The sequence below is a fragment of the Oryctolagus cuniculus genome, chromosome 2, assembly GCF_964237555.1.
Source record: "Oryctolagus cuniculus chromosome 2, mOryCun1.1, whole genome shotgun sequence".
Lineage (NCBI taxonomy): Eukaryota > Metazoa > Chordata > Mammalia > Lagomorpha > Leporidae > Oryctolagus > Oryctolagus cuniculus.
The window spans coordinates 41,837,823-41,855,555 of NC_091433.1; the positions used below are offsets into that span (position 1 = coordinate 41,837,823).

General features: G+C 39.8%; 1 protein-coding gene across 17 annotated transcripts in view; it reads right to left on the bottom strand.

Moving 5' to 3' along the window:
* Positions 1–17,733, bottom strand: part of FRYL (FRY like transcription coactivator) — a 298,493-nt gene that overhangs the window by 185,360 nt on the left and 95,400 nt on the right. For 5 of the 17 annotated variants that reach the window (XM_051831508.2, XM_051831497.2, XM_051831491.2 and 2 more), the window contains exon 1: positions 16,645–16,936. The exons of 10 other annotated variants lie outside the window; for them this stretch is intronic. In XM_051831508.2, the coding sequence (XP_051687468.2) occupies positions 16,645–16,846 (202 nt within the window). In that variant the 5' untranslated portion in view covers positions 16,847–16,936. Of the gene's footprint in view, positions 1–16,644; positions 16,938–17,733 lie in introns of those variants that run through there. 2 more of the 17 variants (XM_051831481.2, XM_051831479.2) reach the window with 1 other exon arrangement.

The window sequence follows — 17,733 nt, forward strand, 5'->3', positions numbered from 1 at the left end:
TCTAACCTTTCTGAAACTTTAATCATCCAAATCACTAGTGTTCATTAGGAAAACCACATCTACATCCAACAATCCTTTTAGAAGCCTATGGAAGAGACCCACTGTATTATGATTTTTTTCTCAGTCCCTCAATCACTAATACTGTTTTAAGATTACACATGTAATGACATTGCAGTCATTCTTTGAAATCTATCCTTAGCCTGCCAATTAATAACAAAAAATCAGTCTCAGCCTAGAGCTCATCAGAAACTTGTCAAGAAACAAGAAATGTCAGTGTGCCGTTTTGTTCTTTCTATAAATTCAGAATTCTCCAAGATGTATCATACATACATATATTTTGGTCTCATCACCATAAAAAGACAGTCACAGAAATAGTTTTTCAATGGTATATCCTTGGCAAAGCAGAAAAATATAATTTAAATAATTTCCTTTGTCCATACTGTCCCTTATTTTTGAGTTTACAATGTATTAAAGAATGCTTTTAAAATGATAAGGTTTTTTCTTGGGGGTAGGGAGCAGTGCAGCATGGTGGAACAGAGGATTAAGTTACAACTTGTGGTGCCAGCATTCCTTATGGCATGCCAATTTGAGTTCTGGCTACTCTGCTTCTGATCCAGCTTTCTCCTAATGCACCTGAGAAGGCAGCAGAAGATAAAATGATCCAAGTTCTTGGGTCTCTGCCACCTATGTGGGAGACAAGGATGCAATTCCTGGCTTCTGGCCTCAACCCAGACCAGACCCAGCTGCTGTGGCCATTTGGGCAGTGAACTAGCAGACAGAGCAGCTATGTCTGTCTGTCTGTCTCTCTGTCTCTCTGTCTCTCTCTCTCTCTGTTGCTCTACCTTGCAAACAAATCCACTCTAAAAATAATAAAAAGTAAGTTTTAGAGTACTTCTAAGAAATTCACAATTCAATATAATTGGACTTCACTGTGGTCCTCATGACATAGCACAAATGATGACCCTGGGAGTCCTCTTGCCCTCAAGGAGTTAAAAGTAAGCACCCTCTCTTTTAATCAATTTCTACTTCATTCTGTACCCTTTTAAGGATTCACACAATTAGTTACTTGCTTCATATTTTAAATAGAACATAGAGGTACAGAATACCAAAACCATGCATACCAAGGAACCTTCTCAGTAAATCTTACAAAATAGTGAGTGCTATTCATATATAAGATCTAATGGGCTCTGGTTCTAGTCCTGGCTGCTCTTCTTCCAATCTAGTTCTCGGCTGTGGCCTGGGAAAGCAATAGAATATGGCCCAAGTGCTTGGGCCCCTGCACCCACGTGGGAGACCAGGAAAAAGCACCCAGCTCCTGGCTTTGGATCGGCACAGCTCCAACTGTTGCGGCCATCTGGGGAATGAACCAATGGAAGGAAGACCTTTCTCTCTGTCTCTCCCTCTCACTGTCGGTAACTTTACCTCTCAAATAAATGAAATCTAAAAAGAAAAAAAAAAAGATCTAAACAAAATGGTCCTTGATATAATGAAATTTGGATTTATCTTTAAAAATCATAGAATTTATTGAAATTGGAAGTTCTAGCTACCTAAAAGGAAATAGAGGGGCTGGCCCTGTGGTGTAGTGGGTAAAGCCACCACCTGCAATGCCGGCATCCCATATGGGCACTGTTTTGAGTCCTCACTGCTCCACTTGCAATCCAGGTTTCTGCTATGGCCTAGGAAAGCAGTAAAACATGGCTCAAGTGTTTCGGCCCCTGCACTGCATGGGAGACCCAAAGGAAACTCCTGGCTCTTGCCAGCTACAGCCATTGAAGCTATTTGGGGAATAAACCAGCAGATGGAAGTCTCTCTCTCTCTCTCTCTCTCTCCCTCTCTCTCTGCCTCTGCTTCTCTGTAACTCTGCCTTTCAAATAAATAAATCATTTTTTAAAAGGAAATAGAACTCTTCAATTACTAACTCATTCTTAAGGTAATACTGCCAAGAAATGGATTATTCCTCACATGAGAAGCTTTTCAGATACCTCAGATTATAAATCCGGTATCTAAAGCTAGCCACCACACATGGAAAATAACAGAAATTTGACAAGTTTTCCACACAAAATGTCCTATCACTCATCAAGCTGTCTACAGCTCCCACAGACTTTAGCTTTTCCAAAGAATCTTCATCTGTTCTGGACCTTATAAAAGATATTGAAAGGTTTTGATAGAAGGGAAAGATGCTCACAATTCTATTATACAATTACTACCACACACGAAATACAAACATGAAAAAACAGTTGTGAAAATCACTTCATATTTTTGCTTGAAACCCCCTTAACTAATACAACAAAAAGTCAATAGTGACTCTATTACTAACTCTTACTTCTTGGTGTACTTAGTTCTGTTTACTTGTTTCTGTCTATACTTCCCACATTTTCCACACAGAGTGTTTACCATTCTAAAGTTCACTGCACAATTCATGGAGAACACGGCTGATCCTGGAGCTGGAGTAGCACATACACAGGCTCAGCCGGGAGCATCCTGAAGGGTCAGAAACCAGGGAGGAGCTCAAAAGCAAACCAGTGCCGGCGCTGCGACTCACTAGGCTAATCCTCCGCCTTGCGGCGCCGGCACACCAGGTTCTAGTCCCAGTTGGGGCACCGGATTCTGTCCCAGTTGCCCCTCTTCCAGGCCAGCTCTCTGCTATGGCCCCGGAGTACAGTGGAGGATGGCCCAAGTCCTTGGGCCCTGCACCCCATGGGAGACCAGGAGAAGCACCTGGCTCACCTGGCTCCTGCCATCGGATCAGTGCGGTGCGCCGGCCGCAGCACGCCGGCCATTGGAGGGTGAACCAATGGCAAAAGGAAGACCTCTCTCTCTGTCTCTCTCTCTCTCTCACTGTCCACTCTGCCAGTCAAAAAAATAAATAAATAAATAAATAAATAAATAAATAAATAAAAAGCAAACCAGTGCAGTATGTCAAAGGATGCTCGGTGGCCAAAGCTGTAACAATTTGAGCAACAAAATAAACAACAAAATTTGGGAATATAGGCCAAAGTAAAAAAAAAAATACTCATGAGTCCATATTGATTGTTGTGGTTTGAACTTTACCACCAAAACTCATGTTGAAATTTAATCCCCACATGAGGTATTAAGAGGGCGGCAATATTTGGAGGTAGGAACTTTGGGAGGTAGTTAAGGTTATATCAGGCCATAATGGTAGGCCCTAATCCAGTGGGACTGTGGCTTCATAAGAGGACAGACCTGAGCTGCGATGTTCTGTCTTACCACGTACTGTCCTGTACTGCCTTGTGGACAGTGCCCACTAGCAAGAAGGACCTCAATAGATGTAGTTGCCGAATCTTGGGCTTCCTAGCCTTCAGTATGGTCAGCTAAATAAACCTGAGTTCTTTATTAATTAACTAAATCTGTGTTTTTCGGTTATAATAACAGAAAATGGACTATGACACTGAACTCTGAAGAAAAAAGTTAAACTATGAGGTCTGACTGCTGTCTTTTGAAAGGCCTCTTTACAACATTGGCCTTTGCCAAACTTCTATTTGGGGAGTGTTCCACCACTCCCAGGACAGACAAAGGAAGTTCATTATGCCTAAACTGTTTACACAGATAATATGGGTTATACTGAACACCTGCTTTCCTTCTGGAAATCTAAAATTTGGGTATATGCCAGGCAGGGATGCCTACGTGATTAGCCGCAATAAAAACCCTGGGCACTAAGCCTCTAATGAGCTTTCCAGGTTGACAACATTTTATCTGTGGTGTCACAGTCCACAGTTGGAGAAATAGAAAACAGGTGGGAATGCTCAATTTCGTTATGGAAAAACCTGATATATACTACTTCAGTGAGGAGAACAAGCTCAGCGTCATCACTGAGAAGCCATGTTAAAGGTAGATACACTTGACATGATGTGATGAGAATGGCACTTTACTTGTATTCTTCCCCCTAAAGCCCTGTAAACCCAACCTAAACCTGAAAAAAAATCAGACAACCCAAACTGATGGACAGACTACAAAACATCCAACAGATGCTATCAACCAACATTGACAAGATCATTAAAAACAGAAAATTTAAGAAACTCTAACAGTCTAGACGAGCCTACAAGCTAAATATAAAGTATTATCTTGGATTAGATATTGGAACAAAAAGGGTTCAATATATAAAAATTAAGAAAATCCAGTGTGGGCATTTGATGCAGTAGTTAAAATGCCACTTGGGACACCACATCCCATCCTGGGTGTGCCTGCGTTCAGGCCTGACTGTGCTCCTGAATCCAGCTTTCCAATAATGCATCCCTGAGAGATAGTGAGTAATGGCTCAAGGTATTGGGTCCCTGCCACGCGGAAGACCTGGATTGAGTTCATTGTTCCTGGCTTTGGCCTGGTCTGGCTGCTGCTATTACAGCCATTTGAGGAACAAACCAGCAGAAGAGAGCTCTGTCTTTTCTCTCTACCTCTCAGACAAATCCTACTACTACTAATGAGCCCCAGCTCCAGCCATTGCAGCCATTTGGGGAGTGAACCTATGGATGGAAGACTTCTCTCTCTCTCTCTGCCTCTGCCTCTCCATAACTCTGCCTTTCAAATAAATAAATAAATCTTTAAAGTAAGTAAATAAATAAATTAAAAATAAAAAGTTAGGGCCTGCGCCACGGCTCACTAGGCTAATCCTCCGCCTGCCGCGCCAGTACCCCGAGTTCTAGTCCTGGTTGGGGTGCCAGATTCTGTCCTGGTTGCTCCTCATCCACTCCAGCTCTCTGCTGTGGCCCTGAAGGGCAGTGGAGGATGGCCCAAGTGCTTGGGCCCTGCACCCACATGGTCAAAACAAGTAAAATTCTGTGAATCACTAATAGGGTAAGCACAGAATTTACTGTCCAAAGCCAGATTGTTTGGAGCATAGACCAGATACTATGAAGAGCCATGTGAGAATAAAGATATAATAACTTGCACCTACCCAGGGTGTACAGAAACCTACAGTCACCTTATCCATGAAACACTCATCAAAGTAAAGTATCACATTATAACTACCAATACTTGCTTTTCTGTATTTTTCCTAAATTTTGACTACCATAGTAAGTTTTCAATCGACCAGGGGTTTTTATCATTTGAACCACCTTTAATATCATTCTAGTTTTAAAAGAAGATGAGTTAACACAAAGGTAATAAAGCATAAGAGGAAGTCTTGTTTTAAAGATTTATTTATTTGGAAGTCAGAGTTACCCAGAGAGAAGGAGAGGCAGGGAGAGGCAGAGAGAGGCAGAGAGAGAGAGAGAGAGAGAGAGAGAGGGAGAGAGAGGTATTTCATCCACTGGTTCACTCCCCAGATGGCCACAACAGCCAGAGCTATGCCAATCCAAAACTAGGAGCCAGGAGCTTCCTCCGGGTCTCCCACATGGGTGCAGGGGCCCAAGGACTTGGGCCATCTTCTACTGCTTTCCCAGGCCATAGCAGAGAGCTGGGTCAGAAGTGCAATAGCCCGGATTCGAACCACTGCCCATGTCTGGTGCCGGCACTGCAGGCAGTGGCTCTACCCACTATGCCATAGTGCCAGCCACAAGAGGAAAAGTCTTAACCAGGAAAGGAAGAGGCAACAAAATGCAGGGGCAACCATCAGTAAAGACAAAAACTACATGTAGAAGGAGAAGGCCAATAAGGTTAAGAAGAAAAAGAGACTGTCCAGTACAATTAAACAGGCAAGCCCAAATCACAGAAAAATATTAATGCATGGTTAACCTTAATTGTTACATACTCACTGTATTAAAAGTTAACATGGGGGGGCCAGTGCTGTAGCATAGCAGGTTAACGCCCCTGGCCTGAGGCACCGGCATCCCTTGTGGGCACCGGTTCGAGTCCCAGCTGCTCCTCTTCTGATCCAGCTCTCTGCTATGGCCTGGGATAGCACTACAAGATGGCCCAAGTCCTTGGGCCCCTGCACCCATGCAGGAGACCCAGAAGAAGCTCCTGGCTCCTGGTTTCGGATTGGCGCAGCTCTGGCCATTGCGGTCATTTTGGGGAGTGAACCAGCGGATAGAAGACCTCTCTCTCTGTCTCTACCTCTCTCTGTAACTCTTTCAAATAAATTAATCTTTTTTAAAAAAAGTTAACATGGAAGAACCTAACTTCATAATCTTAATATCCTTTAAAGCCCCAATCTAAACTTAACAAGTCAGAATACACTTTATAAGATTTTTTTAAAAGATTTATTTATTTATTTGAAAGTCAGAGTTACAGAGAGAGAGTCTTCCATCTGATGGTTCACTCCCCAATTGGCTGCAACGGCTGGAGCTGCACCAATGCAAAGCCAGGAGCCAGGAGCTTCTTCCGGGTCTTCTACGTGGGTCCAAGGGCCCAAGAACTTGGGCCATTTTGTACTGCTTTCCCAGGCCATAGCAGAGAGCTGGATCTGAAGTGGAACAGCCAGGACTTGAACCGGCACCCATATGGGATGCTGGTGCTTCAGGTCAGGTTGTTAACCTGCTGTGCCACAGTGCCGGCCCCTTATAAGATATCTAACACATTATACTTTAAGAAGAGCTACTTTAAAATATACTAATATAAAAATATTATCTTGCTTATTTTTAACACACATTTATACTTATTTAAAAAAGAGGAAAAATTCACAGACCTAAGAAATAATAAAAAGAAACTTGCTTTAACTTTTACAAAAAACTTTTCAGTGTTTCTTAAAGTTTGTTCAAGTAGATTAGAAATATATGCCAGCTTATACTTCTTTAAGACAGTGGAAGAGGCAATAAGAGGGCCCAGGTCATCTTAAGTCATTCTCTCTCTCTCTCTTTTTTTTTTTTTTAATATGAAAAAAAGAGACACAGATTGTCCATCTGCTGGTTCACTCTGCCAAATGACTGCAACAACCAGGGCTAGGCCAGGCTGAAGCCAAGAGCCAGGAACACCATCTGAGTCTCCCACATGGAGTAGCAGGGATCCAAGTACCTGGGTCATTACCTGCTTCCTCCAAGGCTGTGTTTAGCAGAAAGCTGGAATTATAAGCAGAGCCAGGACTCAAACCCAGGGACTCAGATATGGGATGTGGACATTCCAAACAAACACACAAACCTTAAAATCACTCTTTAGAAACAGTAAAACTCGTTGAAAGTCTAACAGAAAGGACAAGAATAATTTGAGTAAGGTGACTATAATTTACATCTGTAATATCTGAAATTATTTTGTATCAATGCTTAACTTCAAGAATTTAAATCAATCAATGACAGAATGTTTCCTTTGCTAGATACAGGATTTAAAAAAATAAAATTCTAAAGCATAAACAGATCTTCATCTTTAGTGCCAACTATCAACAAAGAATCACCTAAGATTCCCTAGGTTACCTTTATAGCTATTTTCTAAAACAAAAAACAACTAGGCTTAAAAATTTCATGATTAAAATAAGGCAAAATGTGCATTGTGTTCACATGGGAAAGATGCATGGAAGGACAGGGAGAAGTCTGATGGACAACGACTTCCATTGTGGAAGGATCCACAAAGCATGGTTGATAAAAGCCACCTCTTCAGAAGTCTACACCAGATATATGGGGCAAGTAGGGAACGTGGTAAGCCAATACCTGTTAAGTCTAATGAATAAGCCATCTGGTCTTCCAAAAACTTTGCCAGAATCACACTTTAAAAAAAAAAAAAAAAAAAAAACTGGAGAGACTTCACAATCTTTTATCATAACCTCTTAAATTTTATGAGACAACTGAAGCCCAGGAAGGATAAATGATGGAATTGGATTCCAAACAATTTTTACAGAGTAGCTACTACAAACAAAACATGCTAGGGTTGTAGAAAGTACAAATAAGTATAATATTGGATCACCACTTCCATCTTCTGTTTTTCAGGTAAGTTACCCATTTGTAGTTCTCTAAATGGTAGCAATATTGTCTTCTATATTCTAGCTTAGGGAGTGGAAAACTTTGACCTCGGGGCCAGCACTGTGGCACAGTGGGTTAACGCCGTGGCCTGAAGCACTGGCATCCCATAGGGACACTGGTTCGAGACCCAGCTGCTCCACTTCCAATCCAGCTCTCTGCTATGGTCCGGGAAAGCAGTAGAAGATGGCCCAAGTCCTTGGGCCCCTGCACCCACGTGGGAGACCCAAAAGAAGCTCCTGGCTCCTGGCTTCAGATTGGCACAGCTCCAGCTGTTATGACCAACTGGGGAGTGAACCATCGGATGGAAGACCTCTCTCTCTCTCTACCTCTCCTCTCTCTGTGTAACTCTGACTTTCAAATAAATAAATCTAAAAAAAAAAAAAAAACCTGACCTCTCCCAAGGCCAAATCTGGCCCATGGACAACATCACAGCAGAACACAGACACACACGTTCATTCATTCCACTAGCATCTGTGCCTACTTTTGCTCTACAAAGCCAGAGCTGAGTACTTGTGACAGAGGCTTGCGGCCTACAGAGCCAAAAATACTTACTGTCTATTCCTTTACAGAAGAAGTTTGCTGACCCCTGTCCCAAATCATCATTTGCTTGACCTGAGGTAATTTGTCTTTACTTATTTTGAAATTTATGGCAGGCTGGTTTTGCCTTAGGAACCTTTGCACACTGAACAATGTGCTGGATGGTTTTGAAGGAAAAGTCACTGGGCTAAATATGGCAATGCACAGCAGCTCTTGTTAGCAAGTAAAAACTTGCTCTGGCACCTAAAGGACAAGAACTAAAAGACAGAGGACTCTAACATTTATTCAACCAACACTTACTGACTGCTTAAAAAGTGTGTGCCACTAGGCTATGCTCTGGGGCTACCCAAATAAATCAGACCAACTCAGTCCTCAAAGAACTCACCATCTGTAACAGGAGCAAGACTTTCATAGTCAAAAGAGTAAAAGAAGCTGTGGGGCAATGAGCTGGAGTCCTAACGCAGAGAAAAATTATCTCAGGTTAGGGGGTGAAGGAAACCACTCATCTCAAAGATGGTCACACAAGAGACTTCTACTCTGGCCCCTGCAGAATTCCAGTTTCAGGAAGCCGGCAGAATTGGAAACTTGTAACTCCCTACGATTGTCCGAACCCAGTGGAGAGAACACTTGGACTGAACCCTGCTTCCTGAATTCCCTTTACAGCTCACTTGTTAACCTTTCTGGTATATTCCTTTAGTTGTTAGATTTCAAATTTCAGTTTTATTCATCTTAACCTATTTTACTAATTTTTAAACTATATCTTTCATTATTTTTTAGTATCTTTTTTTTTTTTTTTTTTTGACAGGCAGTTAGACAGTGACAGAGAGAGACAGAGAGACAGAGAGAAAGGTCTTCCTTTTCCATTGGTCCACTCCCCAAATGGCCGCCACGGCAGGCGCGCTGCGGCTGGTGCGTTGCACTGATCCGAAGCCAGGAGCCAGGTGCTTCCTCCTGATCTCTCATGCGGGTGCAGGGCCCAAGGACCTGGGCCATCCTCCACTGCACTCCCAGGCCACAGCAGAGAGCTGGACTGGAAGAAGAGCAACCGGGACAGAATCCAGCGCCCCAACCGGGACTAGAATCCGGGGTGCCAGCGCCGCAGGCGGAGGATTACCCAAGTGAGCCGGTGGCGCTGGCCTCTTTAGTATCTTCTGATACAGATATTTTTATTGTCTTGTTTATCTTTTTACATACTCTGCTTTTCTGTATTTTTTGCCCAATACTGAATTAGCTACATTCATATGTTTAACTCCTTTGTTTCTGTGGTTTTATGTTAGAGTCAATACCTCCTTCTGTTGCTTCATAATTGAAAAATAAAAACTCAAACCCTAATTTGTTTTTTTAAAATACACATCCATGTAACTTGGAGAAACTCTCTAAAGAGATTTTAAAAAAATATATTTATTATTGAGAGGCAGAGAGAAAGAGACATATACACAGGCACAGACACAGAAAGATCTCATCTACTTGTTCACTGCCCAAATGACCACAAACAGTCATTCCTGGGCCAGATTGAAGCAAGGAGCTGGGAACTCAATCCAGGTCTCCTACACAGATGGCAGGAACTCAACTACTTGAGCCATCAGAGAGAGAAGCTGAAGTCAGGAACCTAGGCTAAATAATGCCCCAAAGATCCTTTTTCAGAAGTAAGTAGACAACTGTAAATACAGCCAAGAGAAACGACACTAGCTTCAAAAAAATCCTATGTATCTGAATCATGCAATCATCTGGCAGTAACTATTTGGACAAAGAAGGAAGCACAAGAAAAGGTGCTGTAACTCAAGCCCCTATAAACTGTCATGTAGCTACAAGTTGCATGCTAAAACTTTTTGGAATTAAGTACAGTAAAAGACATAAATCCAAATCCCTAGAATATTTTCTATGATGGAATGCCCCAAGGATACATTTCAATTAAACTGATTCATCTATCTCCAAGTAAAAAATCTAAGTCTTTGTAATAACAGTCAGCTTAAAATATATATATATAAAATTATGTGTTAATTTAAATATTAATTATATAAGAAAAAATGAACTGGAAAAAAAATACCCAACAAACACTCAACTCTGTGTGAACTCTGTTGATTATTTTTATAATCTTCAAAACAATGACAGTCTGGTAGTGAGGTTAACTGGCCTACAGAGATTAAGTAGCCTGTTGTAGTTCAGCTTTGTCTCAACCAAAGCCCCAATCACTTCTCAACACTTCACGCTTCTCTCCTAGCATGCCTGTGAGTCTTCCTGATAGCACTCCTTAAGCTAATGAGAGTTGTCATGAGACCCAGGAAAGGAATGAATGCAATAAGCTTACCTATTCCAATAATTACAGCTTTAAAGTATTCCAAAGCAGCTTTTCAGTAAGGGAAACTATGCTTGTGTGATGACATTTTGTAAGCCCAGTACTCCCTGATCCCATTTGTGTAAGAAAGAAGAATCACTGTTCACACACTACACAGGGAGTACACGGTGGCATGTGGGCCAAGCGGGAAGTTCCATAGCAAACCGATCATTATCTGGAGCACAGGTTCTTTCAGATCATTGCCCTGCCCAACTCTGTTAGCACATCAGAACTCTAAACAATTCTCCAACTCCTTCAGTGTGTCCACACCACAAGCACTGGAGGTGTCAGAACGAAACTTCATTTCCATTTCTTCCCAGGACTCTCTAAACTTCTCCTTGGTAGTCTCATCTTTAAGGAAAACACTTAAATTGCTCTTTCCCCACCTTGTTCCCTTCTTAAGAGAAAGTGGCCTGCCATGCCATTGCCTAGGGTGATCCTGCTCTTCTGGGCTTAAATAATTTATCCACTGAGAGCAATGTCTCCATGAAAATAAAACTAGAAAGATCACTGGATAAGAAGATCCAGTTAGTAAGAGTGAGCATCCACCTTTCTTGACTAATCAAATATACTTGTAGACAGCATCTTTTACTTTATTTTATTATTATTTTTTGACAGGCAGAGTGGACAGTGAGAGAGAGACAGAGAGAAAGGTCTTCCTTTACCGTTGGTTCACCCTCCAATGGCTGCTGCGGCCAGCACACTGCGCTGATCTGAAGCCAGGAGCCAGGTACTTCCTCCTGGTCTCTCATGTGGGTGCAGAGCCCAAGGACTTGCACTCCCGGGCCATAGCAGAGAGCTGGACTGGAAGAGGGGCAACTGGGACAGAATCCGGCGACCCGACCAGGACTAGAACCTGGGATGCCGGCGCTGCAGGCAGAGGATTAGCCTATTGAGCCATGGCGCCGGCCGATAGCAGCTTTTAAAGCTCAACGAAATGCATTTGGAAGTTTGTAACAAGCACTACATTTTGGTTTGTCCCTGTTAGTAAGTTGTGCTGAATCTCAAAAGAGATGAATACCAGTATACTATTTAGACACTCACATACCTGGAGTCATTAACGCTTTGCAATGAAATGGAAACAAAAGCAGAATCTGCATCTCTTCACAGTTCTGTGAAAGTCATGTGAAACACAGGAACTCAAAGAATAATATATTGATAATATATCAGTTAAAATGAAAGCATCAAAAAAGTATATGTCCCTTGATGCTACAGTTATTCTGAATAGACCCATAGTCTCTGAAAAACCATTTCACACTTGAAGATTCAAAAAGATCAAACAACACTGCAGTGAGATAGAGTAGAAGAAGCCAATGCCTGATTTTAAAATAACAGCATGGGTATACCTCTTAGTCAAAAACTTCAAATAATTTGCTTAAGCCTTAGAGAATTTTTAAGTTTTGGGTAACAACCTATCTCACAGAGTTAGGAAAAACACTTAAATTAACAGTTATTCAGTCAACGTATTTATTGAGTAATGATTACATTCCAAGCCCTGAAACACATCAAACGAAGAAAGCAAAGCTCATACTCAGCTTACATTCTATTTGAGGGGCAAAAGGAACATACATGTCCTATGTAGGTAGACAAATGAGATTATATCAGTTTTTAGTCAAAGCAAAATCACAGAGTCCAGAACGCAGAAGGCACTCATACGTTTCTTTCATCCTTAAGGTTGATATATACGGTCTTCTGTTCAATATATCAATGTCCTGTTCTTGGGGATTCTTAAAAATGAGTTATACTTGATTCCAAGTAGAATGAACAACACCAAAATCAAGGGTGATTCCATCAGAACAAAAGTAACTCAAACCTGGAGATATAAGGACATTGCAGCTATCACAAAACAGTCTACAGAAGCACACATACTGTCTAATTTTTAACATCTGATTGTAGCTAATGTTCACTTTTCTTCAGTAGCCTGAAAACACTGTAGCAAATTCTGAATCCGTTAAGCACATTTTCTTTTCACCAACTTTTATGTCTGAAGATAAATATTACTAGAATTGGGAAATATATCTATCAGTAAAATCAATCTTTGATCACACTGTAAAGCCTCTACACAAAAAGTATAAGGATACATAACTATGACACAAATAAGGTTACATAAAATATGATCATTTGACTTTTTTTTTTAGTAAGGAAGTAGGTATGGCCAAAAAAAAAAAAAAACCAATAGAGATATATACAGTAGAGTCCCTTTACTGTAAATTACAGCTGCTTGGCTAATCATTTAATTTAAAAGCACCATTAAAGCAGGAATCAGAAGAAAAAAGATCAAGAGGCTCATTAAAGGTTTTATTTTAACTTAAAAAGTAAAATCCATGTTTAAATTTCCAGGCTTTTGATGCTGTGCCAAAACTTTGTCTTTCAAGGTAGACTTGCTGAATATAACACCGTCTTTGTTGCCTAAAACCAAACCCACCCACACATATCAGCCAAGATTGCCAGTTTCAGTTTCTTCATAGTGGCATGGGAAGTTGAAGGATGTTAGGGCAAAATCCTTCCAATCTTGTACATCTCTCAGGCCTACAGGTAATTCAAATGCAAGTTCCTTTTACGAATTCATCTTTAAGCAGTCTGAACAAACCACTCAAAACTTTATTCACACTAAAACAACTCTTTTTTTCCAATCTCATATTTTGGCAAATTATCCAGTGTGTAGTTAAATCGCATAAGGCGAACAGAGGTTTGGTTAACAACACAGACAACTCTTGAGAAGCCCACAACTCAGCCTGTTGGGAACAGTAATGGTGGGAGAGAAATTTTTAAGAGTGTGTGGTGTGGTACAGGCATTTGTTAATATATTTTATAGAGGAATAAAGGATATTGGCAAATCTAGTGGCTTGTTTGTTTGAAAATGTTTATAAAATTTATTAAATGTTAGGTTATTTAACATTTGAAGAAAGGTAAACATTCTGTAAGTAAACTACCAATTTCCTGACATCTGGCTAAACTACTGCATTATCTCTACCCCAGAATACACATGAGTCTCAGCAACTCAGCACAAATGAATCTGACTTCTTGCTTACTGTCAACATATGAGTTCCACTCCTAGAAATTTACCATCAAATTTTGAGATTCAAGAAGACTTTGATGAGTAAATTGAAATTAAAGGATCAGATAGTTTAAAATCAGATCTATGTTAACTTCCCAAGAAGTTATTTGAATTAATTATAATAGGCATTCCCTAAAGTTCAACCGTTTTTGAACAGAAAAATTAGGCATGATTATTGCCTCAAAGAATCTAGAATCTCAGATATTTCAACAGGCATCAGATTCTTCACTACTCCATGATTTTGTTTTGTTTCGATCTTGATTGGTAAAAAAGATATATACTTAGTAAATTTTTGTTTATTTTCATTTTATTTGAAAAGCAGAGAGAGAGAGAGAGAGAGAGAGAGAGAGAGAGAAGGTGATCTTCCATCCACTGCTTCATTCATCAAATGCCTGCAAAAGCCAGTGCTGATCCAGGTCAAAGCTAGGATCCCAGAACTCTACCTTTTCTCCCACATAGATGACAGGGACCCAAGTACTTGAGCTATCATCTGCCACCTGCTGTGTTATCAGGAAGCTGGACTGGAAGCAGAAGAGCTGTGACTTGAACCGGGTATTCCAATATGGGATGATACCCAAGCAGCAGCCTAACTGGTACAGCAAATGCACTGCTCCAGAAAATTCTTACTCATTAAACTGAGTGCTTATATTTGCAGATTAACATAAATTATAAAATCTGATTATTATACTTTGTAATATGTGTGTTCTATTTAAAAGAGTACAAGAAAGTCTTAACAAAAAAGTTCAAAGATAAAAATAAGAAACCATATAAATGAATATCACATATTACACTTAGATACCAAGTTCAACCACATACTTTGTGGTACAGTGAAGAAAACTAAGTGATTCAATACTGAAAGTAAAAAGTAAATTTCCCGGGGCTTAAGTGGTGGCACATACTGATACTTCCACTTATGCATATATCTACTCTTGAACACAAAAACAAAGGGCAGCTGACTGATCTACAAATTTTAACTGAAATTAAGGGGCACTGATTCATCAGCGGCCTCGCCTCCACTACAAAAAACTGATGAGTTTTAAACAATAGCACATCATGGATATTGATATATTTGCATTTATCTTCAAAACTTAAAAAGTCCTTCATTCTTTTACATAATTAATATTTTTAGAATAGAAATTATGGTTTCTCATAAATATGATCCTATCTTTTAAGTCGACATAAAACAGTGTTAAGGAGAACACAAAGTAATAGAACTCTTGAATATTCTGCTCTGGGGAACTTATGTTGAGAAATTTTTGAAGGTACAAATGGCATTGTCAATCAAAATTTAAAAATTACATAGAATTTTACACAAAGAATCATCATCCAAAGGTATAAAGTGACACATAAATGAATATTAATTATAGAATTGTTTTTAATAACTAAAAATTTAAGTCATTCTGCATGTTCATCAATAAGAGAGAAATTGAATAAATCATTATATCCATATAATGGAGCACTTCTCAAATGAGACAGACAGGTGCCTATGATGTATTAAATGAAAAGGCAAGTATCAGAGCCATTTGGGCAATGAATCTCATTTTTAAATTCTACTAATAAAAATGCATCTGAGCATGTTTAAATGTATGTGCATATTAAAGTATAATATACATCATCCTTACAAAGACTTTGCATAAACTCTTATCCACTAACTACCACATTAATTTATATAAATAGCTATTTACTGCCTAAGTACAAAAATTCATAATTATGCAAGACCATTTTAAAGTGTTTTAATCAAAAAATGAAAACCAAAATCAATGGATTTTAAAATTAAAACACCTAATAGATTTTCCTTTCTTCCAATATTTGCTACTCATGGTATACAAAACTGACACTTTTCCTAAAACATATTCAATATCATCCTCTTTAACTATAAAGGGTATTAAATTCAACTTTGGAGGATTACATGTAACAGAACTAGTATAACACAAAATCATCATCATCACATTCAAAGATCTGACTTTGTAATACTTAACCCCGAATATTCCCTGCATTTGGGACAATGAAATAGAAAAGTTCAGTGATTTCTAGTGAGATAGATAAAACTCAGTATCTTATTTCTGTTTACTTATCCTACAGGCTGTAACCATATTTTCTCACTAAGAACCAACAGCAAAAGGAAGACCTTTCTCTCTGTCTCTCTCTCTCACTGTCCACTCTGCCTGTCAAAAAAAAAATATTTTCTAAAAATTAATCAAAACAGTTAACTTGGGCTATGGCGTAGTAAGTTAAGCATCCACCTGTGGTGCCGACATCCTATATGGGCATCAGTTCATGTCCTGGCTGCTCCTCGCCCGATGGCCTGGGAAGGCAGTGGAGAATGACCTAAGTGCTTGGGCCCCTGCACTCACATGGGAGACCTGGAGGAGGCTCCTGGCTCCTGGCCCCTTCAGCTGTTGCGGCCATTTAGGGAATGAACTAGCAGATGGAAGACCTCTCTCTCTGTCTCTCCCTAGCTCTGTAACTCTGCCTCTCAAATAAATGAATCTTTAAAAAAAAAAAAAACCTGCTAACTTTATAATGCCTTTACCTTGATTTGTAGCATGTATCTGAACACAAAACAAAACTTTTAATATTAAAAAATAGGCCAAGAAGTTAATTTATTAAACATTTCTACCATTTAAGCTCAATTTTCCAAATAAAGGTTTATACTCACTAGAATTTATCCATAACTTTTTTTTTTGACAGGCAGAGTTAGTGAGAGAGAGAGACAGAGAGAAAGGTCTTCCTTCCGTTGGTTCTATCCATAACTTTTAAACTTGATTTTCTAAATAAAAATTTGTACTAAAATTTATACTTATGAAAAGTAATTTTACTTTTCTAAAATGCTTTTTTAAAGAATTAACAGTAATACATTTTTACTTTACCTAGCTGTTGATGTCGGCATTTTTCATGATGACTGTGACAGACATTGATTCCATCGTGCTCATTCATTGTCTTCTCTGATGAAAGTAAGCTAAGACGCTTCATTTTAAGTAATCTGGGGGAACTTTCCCGAATACTGTCTCTAGTATCCAAAACCACGTCTCCCGAAAGAATGGGAGGAACAACTCTCTTAAGAAAATCCATTTTAAGGTTCTTCTACATTACTAGACCCACAAGCACACAGAAAAGTACCTGCGCCAGTTTCCTTGATGAAAGTGAAGGCACACTATTTGTGTGAAAGAGCGAAGAAACGTCACATGCAACCAGGCGGTGCTAAAGCCCAGTAGGTCAACTGCCAGCTGTTTGGAAGCTGATTTTCAGGACATTTACTGTTCATACTGATAACAAACTAAACAGCTATAGACCATGAAACTGCACTTCATGTGTACATATACATGTACATGTACAATGGGTGTTAACAGCAATATCGGGGCCATAAAATGTTTAGCATCCATCTAGTTTAATATTTAGACTTTGAAAACATTCACTGTGATAATGTAAAGAGCAATTTACTTCAGTCTCAGGTGTGTCCTCCTTTTAAATAAACTTACAGCTGAAGTGTGAAACAGTACCTTGTTTCAAAAGATAATTCTTATTTTAAAAATTCACCAAGAGACCTCAGGAACATCAACCTTTATGGAATGTTATACTGTGTGATGAATATTTCAATATACCATTTTTTCAAAAATTGCTAGAGAGGCATGAGGGGTGCCCGTCACAGAGAGAGACATGGAACTCCCATTCAAATATCTGCAACAGCCAGGGCCAGGCTAGGCCAAAGCCGGGAGGCATGAACTCAAATCCAGCTTTAACACACAGGTGGCAGAAATCCAATTACTTGGGCCATCAATGCTGCCTCCCCAGGTGTGCATTAGCAGAGAGCTGGAACCAGCTGCGGAACCCTGGCACTCCAGTGTGGGACCCAGACATCCTAATAAGCATCTTAACCACCAGGTTAAATGTCCGCTCAATGTATTTTTTTAATTTTTTAATTTTCATTTATTTTATTTAGTTGAAAGGCAGAGAGACAG